The following is a 16,925-nucleotide window of genomic DNA, read 5'->3' as shown; positions in this document are numbered from 1 at the left end:
ACTGGCTTCGAGGTCCAGAGTTGAGTGTGAGGACTCGATAAATCTGATAGTGTTAGTGTTGGCACTAAGAGCGGATATTCCTTACCTTTCCAACGAAGGATCACAATCCCTTGTGGAACCCATTTCATTGGATGAACTTAAACAGGCACTAACAAATATGAAAAAAGGCCAATCCCAGAATTCTACCTTGCCTTTTGGGATAAATTAGGCCTATTTTTACATGATTTGATTCTGACTTCTGTTGACAAGGGATCTTTTCACAATGATGTAAACTCTGCAATGATTGCGGTACTTCCGAAGCCCAATAAAGATCACACTCTAATGGGTAACTCAATCGACCTTTGTCGTCGTTGTGCTCGGAAGTTAAATTGTATGCTAGTGTTCTCTCAGCCCGTTTAGAATCCAGTGTGACGACACTAGTGCATCACGATCAGACAGGGTTTATTAAAACTCGACTAGCCTTAGGTAATGTGTGTCGTTTATTACATGTTGTTCATGCCACTAATAAAAAAACATGAGCTAGCGCACACCCAGAATAATAGTTTGTGTGAAGGTGCTGACTAACGGCAAATAAACTATCAACTATCAAAATAAAGTAGTCGCACACTCCATATATAATCTCCCAGCAAGTTAATGGGTCTTTACCAACGTTTCGGCATCACTGTGCCTTCCTCGGGGTAATGTCATGAATACTTGAACCAGGTTATGTAGACACACAGTGCAATTAGTGTAACCAATGACAGTAGTGAGGGGTGTGTCAAAATTATTAAGTTAATTCAAATTAATTAGTGAAACTGTTAAACAATAGTATATGGCATATGAAATATATTACGCTATTGTTATCATATAGAAACATAATGGGAGATTGTACATCATATTAGCATCAACATACATTATTATTTCATTCATTCATTTTTGTTACATGTAATCTTTTGGTTCAACCTTAATATATAAGGAACGTCATCAACTGGGGGAACATATTAGGTGTACGCTAATAAGCTGTAAAAAATATTTTTTCAATTTATTAGACTTGTTCATAAAGGAAAATGTGTTCATAAGAAGGGCCTGAGATCAAAGTCAATATTCAGACCAATAAGGGTCAATGTTTTTAGATAGGATCTCCAGTAAGCCTTGTAGTAGTAGGATCTCGTTACCTCCTCTCCTTGGTAGAACAACATGATCAATGCCTGTGTATTTGAGGGAGGAGATGGGATGGTTGGCTTCAACAAAGTTAGCTGCTACTCGATAGTCAATGTTCTTACACCTGATTTTGCTGCGGTGTTCAGCTATGCGTTGTTTTAATTGTCTTTTCGTTTGTCCTATGTTGACTTTTCCACATGAACAGGTGATGAGATAGAATACTCCCTTGGTCTTGCATGAGCTGATACCCCTAACAGGGATCTTTCAATCTGTATGTGGGTGTCTGAAGAAAGACGTTTTTATAGTGCTATTGCACTGTGTACATGAGCCACATTAGATCTCCATGTACCGTTCTCTCCTTGGATGCTGAGAAGGCGTTTGATAGGTCAGAGTAGGATTTTCTATGGTCGGTATTAGCGATTTAATTTATCAGCATGATTCAAGTTTTATATGCAAATCTTTCTGCCATGGTGACCACACAGGGGGCAATCCCCGTATCCAGAAGCTGTCGCCAAGGATGCCCAATCTCGCCTTTGCTCTTCACCCTTTTCATCGAACTGCTATAACACAGAAAATCAGACAGCACCCTTCCTTACATAGGGATGGTACACTGATAATGCTGTCTCATAATTACCACATACTCTCTACATTTGATGATTATAGCACCCTCTCAGGGTACAAAATGAATTGGACAAAATCCGCTATGATGTCATTAAGCTTAGGACTCACTCTGTCAATGGTACCCAAACACATCCCATTGGTAAAGAGCTTTACATAGTTTTTTTATATTGTTTTTTACATTTTTATTTCACCTTTATTTAACCAGGTGCCTACCTGTCTACAAGTTGAAAAAGCTGCTTGTTTAAAAAATACATGTAATATTTGTAATATGATAATTGTTGCAGAGGAAAGCAGTATAATAAATTGGTCTATAATCAATTTATATAATCAACAAGTTCTCATTGACAACTGTGACCTGGCCAAGATAAAGCAAAGCAGTGTGACACAAAAAACGCAGAGCTACACATGGGATAAACAAAAGTACAGTCAATAACACAATAGAAAAGTCTATATACCGTGTTTGCAAAAGTAGTAAGATTAGGGAGGTAAAGCAATAAATAGGCCATAGTGGCGAAATAATTACAATTGAGCAATTAAACACTGGAGTGATAGATGTGCAGAAGATGAATGTGCAACTAGAGATACTGGGGTGCAAAGGAGCAAAAAATAAATAACAATGTGGGGATGAGGTAGTTGGGTGGGCTATTTACTGATGGGCTGTGTACAGGTGCAATGGTCGGTAAGCTGCTCTGACAGATGATGCTTAAATATCTGGGTATACTGTATAGATATTTTCCTCAAAACATGGCATTAAATCATTTCCAAATATATGTGAGTAGAAGAGTACCTTTCTAAATGTTAAAGCTTCCCAACTCTCTACAAGCTAAAATATCCATCATTAAGATGAATATTCTTCCCCAAATTAACTTTTTCTCTGCAATGATTACACTTGCTCCACCAAAGAAATACTTGGACAATATCTTGTCTTTAGCCTCTCAATTTGTATGGAAAGGTAAGTGACCTCGAATGAAACTATCCACTATGCATCGTGACAAGGGAGATGGCGGGCTTTCTCTGACTAACTTTAGTTTCTAGTTTTATTAGTCGTATGTGTCGTATCGTCCAGTAAATGGCTCAGTAGAATAGAAGTTTGTTTTACTTTTGGGCTTTTGGGCTTTTGTGCTATGCCCCCTTTCAGCATGGTTTGATTCAAATGCTTTAATGTCCTGTAGACTATGGAAGAGAATTTGGCTTTACCACCCAGACTTCAGGATCTTGTCTATTCTGCAGTACCATTAAAAGAAGCCAAGTTATGTTTTGAACCACTAATTTCCTTTGTTGTGCTTTGTGCTTAATATAAAAATAATTCTAACACAATACACAAGTGGTATGCTCAGTCACCAAATTTCCACAATCATTCCCTTCTTTCTGGCGGTATCATTCACCCCTATAGGAGGATAGGGGTGTTCATGTTTGGATGATCTATTTAGAGATGAAGGTTTGCAAGCCTTTGATGATCTTAGGGCTATATTTCAATTACCTGGTACCTCTTCTTTATTTTATCTATGTTTAAGATCAGCAATCCGGGCGTATGTTGTCTACCAACAATGGCTGTGCATAGGCCTTCAGCACATTTTGTTTCAGCAACGTGACATCCCCTCCCTCAGACCAAGAGACATGGTAATGGCTGGAGCGGAATCAGTGGAATGGTATCACATATATCAAACACATGGTTTGATGCCATTCCATTCGCTCCGTTCCAGCCATTATTATGAGCCGTCCTCCCCTCAACAGCCTCCTCTGCTTGGTCTCCTTTACGCATATGTACTTAGAGGGGCAAGGGTGTGGAGACATTTTGGGAAGAGGTATCCTCTGTCTTATCTGGCGTTCTTGATATGACTATACCTTGTTCCCCCAAACTGTTATCACTTAATGATAATTCCCCACTTATCATGTCATTACAGAAAAGACGTATCATGTTGTCAGGTTTGACAGCAGCTAAAAAGATATTGGCACTAAGATGGCAACCTCCACATTCTTTGGCTATGTCCCATTGGATCCGCCCTTTTGTAGATATCATTTATTTACAACTATCCACTGGTTAGATCCATGGGGCTAGCCAAGAAACAATTGACAGCTGGTTATCTGCAGCTGAAACCATCAAACTACTATAGTGCGTATATTTCCCAACAGATTGCCTGTTACTTGTTCATTTTCGGTCTCATGTGCAAAAGTGTACCCCGCTGATTTTATCACAATTGCTTGATTTAGTTTTTAATTTCATGGAGATCAGGTTGGGTCGCCAGGAGGGGATGGATGGTGGGTTGATGCAGTTGGGTGGCCGATATATGTGTGTATAGGCTATGTGGTCTATTCTATTGTAATTATGTAACCATTCCTGCTGCTTTTTGGTATTGTCTTTGTTCCTTTGAAAATAAATAAAATGTTGATCCCAAAAAAAGGAATTAGGAGTCAATAAATGGAAAATACAGATTTTGTAATTAAGAATAGGCTTTTATTTCTACTGTGTCTACTGTTAACTTGTAAATGTTGATTACAGTACAAAAACATGGCTGTCATTTAGGCATTTTAAATTACAGTAAATTGTGTTTACTTGCATCAGGTATCTGTATCTGTAATTGACAAAACAACAAAACAAATTGCAAGTCATTCATTAACATTGGTGTCATGTTCAATGAAAATTGCTGAAAATTGCTATTCTTGGATTGCTTCTTTCTTAGACGTCTGATGCAGCAATGTTCTTCTGAAAACTATTACAAACTCATTTCCTGAAAGATATACTTGCCTGCCTCAGCATAAGTGCTTCAATTCTCTAAATTAAAATAGTCAACTGAACCCCGCCAACTGTGGGGTGACTGTCTTTTATAGGCAGTGAGACGGTGAGAAGCAGAGACAGCGACTACATCACTGCACACGGCCATGTTTGGTCCAGGGTAACAGACTTTCGGCTCGAAACGTTGCCCAATAGAACTGTGGCAGCATTCAACTGTGTGTGGGTATCTATCTATTTTCATGCAGTAAACTAGGGCCCTGTTTCCCTCACACACTCCCTATCTAATGATCAGAGAGGTCATCTGTGGACTGGCCTACACCTGTCATTCAACTGAGTACCTGCCAATCACTGTCACACACCTGCTCCGTCACTGTGTGATTCATGTAAAGGTGGAACCAGCTGCCTGACCATGAGACTGCACATCTCACAGCAGTGCACTACACTCTAAACTAATGGCCACGTCTTAGAGCACAGACATGTTCCTGAAAGAGCAGTGGATTACAGACACAGTTATTAAAAGACTGTTAGGATGGTTTGCTCATCTAGCTCTTTGATTCACATTTGTAATGATGAGGCTTTTGGTTGAAAGAATGTTTCAGAGTTATAGTCCTTCTCTCTCTCTTGCTTTGACATTTAAATGCTTTTGTGGATTTTAAAGTGAAATTGTCAAAGGCATTTATAGCCAATTATACACTCTGGCCTGCCTGTTGGGGAGGGGAGAATGAATGACAAACCCAAATCACTCTTAGCATCTCATCTCCCTAGCTGCTTGTGGTGGGGCTCCACAGAGTGCCATCCACCTCTCTGAGCTGCTGGAGAAGGAAGGAGCGAGTGATAGATAACGCTACTCAAGCAGAAGATTTGCCCCGCCAACCATATCCAGCATGTCTGAACAATGGATGTGTTCCCAGACTGACACTAACCATTATGATAATGTGGGGCTCATAGGGAATGATTGATGCTAAGGCAGGTCAAGTAGCTCGACCTGGACAATGGCACTGCCACTCAAATACACTACCTGTATCCCATCCAATAGTGTCAAACACTGCATAGACTACACTGTCCAGTCCCCATAGACTACACTGTCCAGTCCCCATAGACTACACTGTCCAGTCCCTACTCCCTATGGCATCCACAGGATTCACCCCATGACCAAAACATCGAATCACCATCAAATCCCTTTAACAAATTGCAGATATAAGATATGGTCACAAAAATGAATCTACAGTCACATTTAAATGAAATGTGCAGATGTTTTCACCCCATTAACATTTTGGAAATGCATATACACATAAATGGACCTTGAGGTATTCAAAAGAAATGCACATTAGGCACTAGAGAAATTCAAAAATCCCAGAGTAAGTATTCATGACACACAGAACTGTTCAGGTTGATACACCGCAATCCACATGCATAAATCATGAGTAACAACATTATACCCCCCCGAATCATGAGTAACAACATTATACCTCCCCAAATCATGAAATTTTCATAGATCCAAAATGATGGTGCAACCCTGTGTTATATCACTCTGAGTATGAATGGTGTAGCAGAAGATGATCCATTAATTTAATAATTAATTCATCATTAAGTCTAGACGGTGATGACACACTCCTTAACCACCTGACGCATTTCAATGACATGTCTCTTGGTCTGAGGGAGGGGATGTCACGTTGCTGAAACAAAATGTGCTGAAGGCCTATGCACAGCCATTGTTGGTAGACTTCTACAATGGTATAGGCCTGCTAAAATAGCCTACTAATGCTTGCTAAGTCTTGGTTATGTGACAGAGTTATGGTTCAATATAGCCTGTGGCCTATTTGAATGCAACACACATTTAGTTGAATGTGACAGAGACATAAGAATAGGATACTTGTTTGCACTTATTTTAATAGGTCTTTATCAATAAAATGTCCCAATAAGGTGCAGAGCGTTCAATTTGCATGCTGGGGGGCACGGACACCCGCAGCTCCACAAAAATGATTGACAACCATGTGCCATTATCACGCCTGCTTCCGCTCTCCCTCCCTGGTGCTCGAGGGCGCCAGGCTGCCCGGCATTACGCACTCCTGACACCATCATTATGCAAACCTGCTTCTCTCGTCACGCGCATAGGTGATTCATTGGACTCACCTGGACTCAATCACCTTTGTATTTCCTCCCCTATATCTGTCTGCTCCCCAGTTCTGTTCCACGCTTCTGCATTGATTGTCGTATGTCTCTGTACTACCCTGCTCTGACGCTGTTCCTGTCCTGTTCCCTGTTTGTGTAAATTAAATGCTCACTCTCCGCACCTGCTTTTCATCTCCAGCGTCGGTTCTTACAGAATGCTGAAGCCATCATATGAAGCATCAGGGAGTGCTGGCCTTTCGGTTGGTGGTGACGTCGGGTCCGGGGGCTGCAGCCAAGGGAACCGGGGTTGCCTCAGCTGGCTTGTCGGGCTTCCACGCCCTAGCTGGCTCGAGAGGTCTCCTTGCCCCGGTTGGCTCGGCCATCCCACGTCAGGCCTCCGCTGGATCGTCAGGGTTTTACGCCTCAGCCGGCTCATCAGGCTCCCACGTCCCAGCGGGATCATCTGGCTGTCAGGCCTTGACTGGATCGTCAGGCTCTTACGCCTCAGCCGGCCCATCAGGCTCCCACGTCCCAGCGGGATCATCAGGCTGTCAGGCCTCGACTGGATCGTCAGGCTCTTACGCCTCAGCCGGCCCATCAGGCTCCCACGTCCCAGCGGGATCATCAGGCTGTCAGGCCTCGACTGATTCGTCAGGGTCTTAGGGCTCAGCAAGTTCACCAGGCTCCTACGCCTCTGCCGTTTCGTCGGGCTTCTACGCCCCAGACGGCTGGTCCAGCACCCATTCCTCGGCAGGCCCTTCAGACTAGACCAGGTGGGATGAAGGGTGACACCCCTAGAGGGGTGGGTACTGTCACGCCTGCTCCTGCTCTTCCTCCCTGCTGCCCTGCATTACGCACTCCTGCCACCATCATTATGCACACCTGCTTCCCTCGTCACAGGTATCAGTGATTCATTGCACTCACCTGCACTCAATCACATGTGCTATTTCCTCCCCTATATTTGTCTGTTCCCCGCTTCAGCATTATTTGTCATATGTCTTTGTATTTCCTGGTTCTGACGCTGTTCCTGTCCTGTTCCATGTCTGTGCAAGATTAAACATTCACTCTCCGTACCTGCTTCTCACCTCCAGCGTCAGCTCTTACAGCTGTTTTCAAGGGATTGCTAAATAAATGTGAACTGTGAGCATATATTGTGAGCACAGTCCGAACTACACATTTTCGATAATTCCATACAACACAATTGTGCACATTTAGCTCTATCAGAGTTATACAGCATGCTCTTCGTGGGCTCTCCCTGTCAAGCAGCAGAAGGCTGCACTTGCCGATGTACTGTTAGCTGATCATGTTTACTTTGCAAGCTACTGGTAGAAACTTGGCTAACATGTGAAGTTGGCTAACATCCCCGTTTCAACATTGTTTTCAAGCCTGTTTAATCACGATTGCTGCTGACAGACATGATAGGCTACATTGATTGATGGACCATGTCAAATTGGCTAGCAGGTTAATAACAGATCACGTTAATATGGCTAGTTAGCAAGTTAACTTTCAGGGGATAAATTATATGGCTGTATATCCAAATATTGTTTGATGTGCTTGCCATCTATAGTGGTGATGACAGTAGTCCGACTGACAACTTTGTCAAACTCTTTCCAAAAGCATAATCTCTGATGACACAATGTTTGTTTGCTTGGCTAGCTACATGCCAAATGGATAGTCTACCCTCACGTATCTGAAATGACATCATCAATTGATGTTTACTGAGCATGAAAAGCATGCAGTTACTTGCTGTATAACTCTGATGATAGAGTTAAATGTGGAATAATTGGAAATATGTCGTTCTGACTATACTCTTCAAGAGGTGATGATATTAAAACCAAATAGTTATAACATTTATTTAACAATCCCTTGAAAACGGCATACAGTTGTCAATGGTTTTAGCGGAGTTGGATGTCTCCTTGACCCCTAGAAGTCAAATCGAACTCTCTGCACCGTATTGTGATGTTTTATTGAAAACAACCTATAGCAGGTAGTGCTGAGCAATTAACTCAAATGTTGGTTATTTTTCAATATTTAAACAACTAATTGACCAACATCGGTTCAATTATTTGAATTCCATTTCGTTCTGTTTTTTTCTGTGAGCTCAATGCCCAGAGAATTCAGATCAAGCCCAAACTGTGTGATGTAGTAGGGAGCTGTAGTTTCCAACAGGCCAATATTCTACCTAGTTTAGTGCAGAAAACGTGGTAATTAATTACAATGACCATAATCCATTGCACGCCTACTTGTCCAGTCTGTTTGGTGGCAGACACACGGAGCGGGAGAGGGAGTTGGAGAGGGAGAGGGAAAGAAGAGACAGAAGAATTGAGAGGATAGAGAGTAGTTGCTTCACAATGTATCTCTACCTGAACATACATAATCTAAGTGATTGATAGTTGGTATTCAGCAGTAAAACTATGCATTATTTACTTTGAAGAACTACTAAAATAGTGATTTTGGCAGACAGCATAGGCAGTAGCTCTATAGAGAAGAGATGACTTGGAAATTCAACTAAAACAAATGTAATATAGACAACTTAAATATTTTATTAAAGTAAAGTAATATGAATAAACAACGGTTAGTAAGCTATAAGCGGAAATGGGCAGTAACTACCATAATGGGACTTTAGTTCATTGTTGTATTGTGTGTTGTTACAGACTTTAACCCACATCATGTATATTGCATTTAATGTTTTAACAAATGATCTAAACTGAAATCTAAAACCATGATTATTGTTTAATAATCTAACCAAAACCGAACCGACCTCAAAAAGCACCAATCACTCAGCACTAATAACAGGTGTCTACATATTTTTCCACCAAGTTGTCGGCTCCATCATAGGCATCTCTCAGTGAAAGACGAAGTATAGATGTGCCTAAATAAGTATAGATGTGCCGACAGATGTGCCTAAATATACGCTGAGTGTATAAAACATTAGGAACACCTTCCTAATGTTGAGTTGCATCCCTTTTGCCCTCAGAACAGCCTCAATTCATCGGGGCATGGACTCTACAAGGTGTCGACAGCGTTCCACAGGGATGCTGGCCCATGTTGACTCCAATGCTTGCCACATTCGTGTCAAGTTAGCTGTACGTCCTTTGGGTGGTGGACCATTCTTGATACACACGAGGAACAGCGTGAAAAACCCAGCAGAGTTGCAGTTCTTCACAAAGTAAAATCGGTGTGCCTGGCACTTACTACCATACCCCCTGTTCAAAGGTACTTAGAATCTTTTGTCTTGCCCATTCACCCTCTGAATGGCACACATACACACTCCATGTTTCAATTGTCTAAAGGCTTAAAAATCCCTCTTTAAGCTGTCTCCTCCCCTTCATCTACACTGATTAAAGTGGATTTAATAAGTGACATCAATAAGGGATCATCATTCAGTCTATGTCATGGAAAGTGCAGGTGTTCTTAATGTTTTGTTTACTCAGTGTATTTGCATGATTTGAGTGTAGGCTACTGTAAGCTATTACAGCTAACTAACCTGCTGACCAAAATAAATGTACACATACATGTTATTCAATCATTGCATCCACACTGCTTGCGAGCATTAACGAGTATATGCGTAGCCAGGCTCTAAAATAGAACTTGGTTCTATTTCTGATGCTTGACACGCTGCAAGTCCCGCCTCTCCCACCTCCTCATTCGTTTTTAGGAGCATATACCCACATGGGTGATTGAACAATGAACTGAGGTCCACACTCCAGTCCAGTTGGTGGTGGTAATGCACCTTAAAGTTGGTTGCCAACCATCATATAAAGTCCAAAGAAGAAGAAGCCCGAAGGAGGAGAGATTACTAGAAGCTAACTCAGTTTACCCTTTTAACTGAGGATTTATTGTCAGAGTAGAGGACCTCGTGCATTTCAGGTAAAATGACAACCCAATGTTTATATCCCAGGACAAATTAGCTAGCAAAGGCAAGCTAGCTAGCTAAATTGCAATGAATGTGTAATGCTTTTCAACCTGTCCCCAAATTAATATAGTTTGTTTCAGAGTTCGTTTCAGAGTTTGTTTTGACATTTCAACCTGAGTGTCCTGATCGCATCTGGTGTGGGTAGACAAAATCAAAATGTGTGCGGTGGCGCACGTGGACGCACTGGCGTGCCAGGTGTAGTCAGCAGGTATGACTTCATTCACTATTTACAGTTGCATTTGGTTATATTTTGTTTATTGTAAGTTTACCAATACCTTAAGTATTTCCGTATACATGGCCTACTAGGATGAAGAGGAAAATCAGCAACTCTTGGAGGGCAGTGGAAGTTGAGAAAATAGTTTATGTGAAAGTAGTCTAGACCTGAAACCAATGCATATCAGACTTTTGCCTTCACTGGGATTTAAAGACCAAAAGAAATGTGGGTTTTATACATTTCAAAACGCCCTTCTATGAGCCCAAGACCAATCAAAATTGAAATACGAAACAAACATAGACTGACCAATAGGCTAGATTACGATTATGGAAGATACAATTATTGTAAATGCAAATCACAAATGTATTTAAAAAGTCTTAAAATCAAATAGTTTTTATTTCAAGGAAGTACTATTTTATTTAAAGTCAGGCTTTTTTTGTAAAGCATTTTTCCCAAAAAACGGAATCAGCCATTGCTTAGGACCTTTGCAAGCCTATTTTAAAGTAAAAACTATAGAATCTATAGAAAAATATTTTACACATGCCTTTCTGTAGGGAACATTTAAAGCTTTGGCATATATCACAGGTGAGAAGACCATATAAGGGGGAAAACTCCTCCATAAAATGTATTAATGAAATCTTATTAGACAGCACACATGTAGCCAACTCCCGCGCACTCCCAATGTGACTTTGAGTCGGTGGGTAGTAATACATAATATGTCCTACATTATAGGCTACTAGTACACCGGAGTGGCCTCGGCGGATGCTGATTTGACTGGGCAGACAGTTTGGCTTGTGAACAGGAGTGTCTTTCTTTAAGCAAACAGCCCTGGAGCTTTGACATTCATGGAGTTCGAGGACAGGCAGACGTAGAAAACACATGCATCGAGAATATTGTTTTAAACGATCATCATGTTCCAGAGAGAAACGCGGGGTGTGTGGGTCCAGCATCAGTGACTGATAACTCACGGAACAGGTGGCGCACAGAGACCTTCAGGGCACAGGGTAAAGGGAGATCCGGGAGCAGGACACTGCTGGGCGGCCGCTAATTTCTGCATTTCTGTGTCACGATTCCCTCTCTGTCTCTTGGCGGCTTGTAGGCTCTTTAACAATATGACCTATTAATGTAAACTAGTAGCTTTAATTATATACTGCACTATATGATTTAGCTGGCACTGGTCCCACGACGAACCCAGCGCTGTACCTGTATCGCAGTGATTAGTGGAAGCGCGCTCTTCTGGAGAAGAGATTAGTAGAATCATTAGAAGAGAGACTTTTATTATAGCTTTGCACACATATTTAAATGTCACCCCACATAACGAAATTATACACATTATATAACTAGGCTATATAAGGCCTGCTTTTAGTAATAACACACATATTATTTAAAATAAAATAATGAATCAATACTAATACTACTACTAATAATAATAATAATAATATTACGTATCCTTTCAGTTACTTTTTAGTATTTGCTTTCGTTAGGTCTATAACACTAGTATTTAAATAGACAACCACCTCGATTCTAAGACATAGCCTATACTTCACAGGACATTGGGATATTATGTTGATATAGGCTACCGGTAGACAATATTGTCAAACAATAAGCGGCTAAATGTACCGCGTTGTAATATTATTTCAGAAGTGAAATAGAAGGACAGCATCTGGATAATCAATCACATTTAGTCTGTATTCTACACTATGAAATAATGACATAAGAGTATCGCTCCTGATCATTGTGGACAATGAGGTGACCCGGTCGGTGAAAGAGCACGAGAGAGAGACCCCATGCTGTTCCCATGCCTCTGCTATGCCACATTGGTTGCTTTTTATTTCCTGGGCCCCGCCCCCTGAACTAGCCTACACTACAATACATGGCAGTGATCTAAACAGTTATTTTGGTATCTTAATTACGTCTAAAACGTATACATTAGCCTTCTCAAAATGCCACATCAGCATCGTCACACAGCCCTAATAACTAACATCTCATTCCCAGTGGTGATTTCCGTCCTCCTCCTTCCGGAGCATCTTTTAGCCTATCTGTCTATGACGATCTAACTATCAGGCACGGTGAAGCAAACAGACATTCCTTGTCCCACCCCTTAACTAGGAGCCCAGCACATGAGCGTAAATGTAAACATACACAGACATAGGCTACAAAACAGTAGTATCCTAGCGGATGTGGGGTTGACACTCTGACAATTAACCGCGCGCACTCATTCGCACACGTGTGTGTGTGTGTATGTGTGTGTGTGTGTGTGTGTGTGTGTGTGTGTGTGTGTGTGTGTGTGTGTGTGTAAAGCAACAACGTACTGCTTAGCAGGAAACTCCCACATGCCACAAACATCTACAATAATTACACTTTTTATGCTCTCATAAGAGCCTCGAATGCTTTAAAAAATATATACTGTTTTTGAAAAGGGTGTTGCTGCGTGCATACAGAAGCAAAGAAATGATACCAGAACCGACCTTTATGCATTCCAGTAAACCTGTCTTTCAGCACAGTGAGTTCGTATATCTTTCCGAATTCCTCAAAAAGGGGCTTCAGATCTTTCTCCTCCAGGTTTCTGGGAATCTGTCCGATAAACAGCTTGATGGCGTCGTGGTCCTTCATTGGAATGGTGTTCTGACCGATCATGAGTCCGTTCATCCTGCCGGCGCTGTTCGTGGTGCTGAATCCATTCTCTTGCTGCACTCCGTTTGCAGTGACTGTAGCCATCTTTCCTAAATGGGCCGGCGGCTGGTCTCTCTCTCGCTCTCTCTCTCTCCCTTTCTCCCTTTCCCTCTCTCTCAAGTCAACTGCAAACTCCCCCTACTTTATTTGTATCTTCTTTCTCTCTCCCTGTCCCTCTCCCTTTTTACACAGTTTCTCTCTTCTTCTTTCTCCTTTCTCTCAATCTATCCTATTGCTTTGATTTCGCTTTATTTATGTTTGATGTATTTTCATTCCTCTAACCCGTTCTCAATCTGTTTCTTTCTCCCTGTGTCAGCTGCCACTCTGCCTAGTGACGTCAGCTCGTAGGCTTCTGACTAGACCCCTAGCTAATTTGCATAACAAGCCCGGTTTAGCCAATTGGAGGGCAGAACGACCGAGAGTGGACAGGGTGTAGTGAGAATCCAAACATTTGTGTAAAGGGAAAGCTCGAGACTTTTAAGAGGAACAAAAACAGGAACTTGCCGCTGTAGGCTACGTATGAAATTGAATTCTGTAGATAATCATTCTCACAGGTAGCCTTGTTCTGGCTAATAGGAAAGACACATTTAGATATGTGTAGGTTATTGTCTGCTGTGTTTTGATGTCGCGTGCTCAAAGAAAACCCAGTATCTACAGTCCTAACATGTTGCTGTCCATGGTGCTGAATTGGCGCTACCGTTTAGTTTCAACAGTTTTTGGACTGATCTACGGGTTAATTTCACCCGCTTCATTATCAACTGGACTTTGTCTATACATATCAAAATCCACATAACTGATGTATATGTTGTCATATTAAAGTACAACTAATTAAGTTTTGCTTTTGGTAATCATGGTTTATGAAAGGCTCAACAGTTTGGTCATAATTAGGTCAGAGATCCTAAGTGGTGATGATGTGCATTATTACGGCAGGGATGAGATTATTGATGGGATGCTGAATGACTCCAGGACTGTAAGGCTATTTTGAGAGCCAGGCAACAGGTTATGCAGAGATTAATTGTTCATCAGTCAGTGGTGGCAAATATTCTAGAAAAGGATATAAATACAGTTGAAGTCAGAAGTTTACATACACTTATGTTGGAGTCATTAAAACTCGTTTTTCAACCACTCCACAGGCTTCTTGTTAACAAGCTATAGTTTTGGCAAGTCGGTTAAGACATCTACTTTATGCATGACACAAGTAATTTTTCCAACAATTGTTTACAGACAGATTATTACACTTATAATTCACTGTATCACAATTCCAGTGGGTCAGAAGTTTACATACACTAAGTTGACTGTGCCTTTCAACAGCTTGGAAAATTCCAGAAAATGATGTCATGGCTTTAGAAGCTTTTGATAGGCTAATTGACATAATTTGAGTCAATTGGAGGTGTACCTGTGGATGTATTTCAAGGCCGACCTTCAAAAGCAGTGCCTCTTTGCTTGACATCATGGGAGAATCAAAAGAAATCAGCCAAGACCTCAGAAAACATATTGTAGACCTCCACAAGTCTGGTTCATCCTTGGGAGCAATTTCCAAATGCCTGAAGGTACCACGTTCATCTGTACAAACAAGAGTACGCAAGTATAAACACCATGGGACCACGCAGCCGTCATACCGCTCAGGAAGGAGACGCGTTCTGTCTCCTAGAGATGAACGTACTTTGGTGCGAAAAGTGCAAATAAATTCCAGAACAACAGCAAAGGACCTTGTGAAGATGCTGGAGGAAACAGGTACAAAAGTATCTATATCCACAGTAAAAACGAGTCCTATATCGACATAACCTGAAAGGCCGCTCAGCAAGGAATATACTATTGCTTCAAAACCACCATAAAAAAAGCCAGACTACAGTTTGCAACTGTACATGTGGACATAGGTCATACTTTTTGGAGAAATGTCCTCTGGTCTGATAAAACAAATATAACTTTTTGGCCATAATTAACATTGTTATGTTTGGAGGAAAAAGGGGGAGTCTTGCAAGCTGAAGAACACCATCCCAACCGTGAAGCATGGGGGTGGCAGCATCATGTTGTGGGGTGCTTTGCTGCAGGAGGGACTGGTGCACTTCACAAAATAGATGGCATCATAAGGGAGCAAAATTATGTGGATATATTGAAGAAACATCTCTAGACATCTGTCAGGAAGTTAAAGCTTGGTCGCAAATGGGTCTTCCAGATGGACAATGACCCCAAGCATACTTCCAAAGTTGTGGCAAAATGGCTTTAGGACAAAAAAATCAAGGTATTGGAATGGCCATCACAAAGCCCTGACCTCAACCCTATAGAACATTTGTGGGCAGAACTGAAAAAGCGTGTGTGAGCAAGGAGGCCTACAAACCTGACTCAGTAGCTCAGTAGCTCTATCAGGAGGAATGGGCCAAAACATATTGTGGGAAGCTTGTGGAAGGCTACCCGAAACGTTTGACCCAAGTTAAACAATTTAAAGGCAATGCTACCAAATACTAATTGAGTGTATGTAAACTTCTGACCCACTGGAAATGTGATGAAAGAAATAAAAGCTGAAATAAATAATTATCTACTATTATTCGGACATTTCACATTCTTGGATATAGGGGGCGCTCTTTTAATTTATGGATAAAAAAACGTGCCCGTTTTAAGCGCAATATTTTGTCACGAAAAGATGCTCGACTATGCATATAATTGGCAGCTTTGGAAAGAAAACACTCTAAGGTTTCCAAAACTGCAAAGATATTATCTGTGAGTGCCACAGAACTCATGCTACAGGCGAAACCAAGATGATACTTTAACCAGGAAATGGGCAGAATTTTCGAAGCTCTGTTTTCTATTGTCTCTTTATATGGCTGTGAATGCACCGGGAATGAGCCTGCCCTTCCTATCGTTTCTCCAAGGTGTCTGCAGCATTGTGACGTATTTGTAGGCATATCATTGGAAGATTGGCCATAAGAGACTACATTTACCACGGGTCCGCCCAGTGTCCTTTGTGTAAATTCGTGCGTAATCTTCAGCCACAGGCATTTTCTCCTGGGATTCAGAGGGGAAAGCACACTTCCACGAATGATATATCATCGAAGAGATATGTGAAAAACACCTTGAGGATTGGTCCTAAACAACGTTTGCCATGTTTCAGTCGATATTATGGAGTTAATTTGGAAAAAAGTTTGACGTTTTGAAGACTGAATTTTCGTTTTTTTTTGGTAGCCAAACGTGACGCACCAAACGGAGCAATTTCTCCTAAACAAATCATCTTTCAGGAAAAACGGAGCATTTGCTATCTAACTGAGAGTCTCCTCATTGAAAACATCTGAAGTTCTTCAAAGGTAATGATTTTATTTGAATGATTTTCTGGTCTTTGTAAAAATGTTGCCTGCTAATGCTAACGCTAAATGCTACTCTAGCTGCGCTAGCTGTTACACAAATGCTTATTTTGCAATGGTTGAGAAGCATATTTTGAAAATCTGAGATGACAGTTTTGTTAGCAAAAGGCTAAGCTTGAGAGCTAGCATATTAATTTCATTTCATTTGCGATTTTCATG

General features: G+C 41.3%; 1 protein-coding gene across 15 annotated transcripts in view; it reads right to left on the bottom strand.

Annotated features, from left to right (window-relative positions):
- Window positions 1–13,727, bottom strand: part of celf6 (CUGBP Elav-like family member 6) — a 176,013-nt gene extending 162,286 nt beyond the window's left edge. For all 15 annotated transcript variants that reach the window (XM_031810490.1, XM_031810501.1, XM_031810524.1 and 12 more), the window contains exon 1: window positions 13,206–13,727. In XM_031810490.1, the coding sequence (XP_031666350.1) occupies window positions 13,206–13,455 (250 nt within the window). In that variant the 5' untranslated portion in view covers window positions 13,456–13,727. The remainder of the gene's footprint in view (window positions 1–13,205) is intronic.
- Window positions 13,728–16,925: the final 3,198 nt, after the last annotated feature.

This window comes from Oncorhynchus kisutch, linkage group LG3 (assembly GCF_002021735.2).
Source record: "Oncorhynchus kisutch isolate 150728-3 linkage group LG3, Okis_V2, whole genome shotgun sequence".
NCBI classification, from domain to species: Eukaryota; Metazoa; Chordata; class Actinopteri; order Salmoniformes; family Salmonidae; genus Oncorhynchus; species Oncorhynchus kisutch.
The sequence above is the reverse complement of the archived record's forward strand: the minus strand, read 5'-3'. Positions and strand labels throughout refer to the sequence as shown.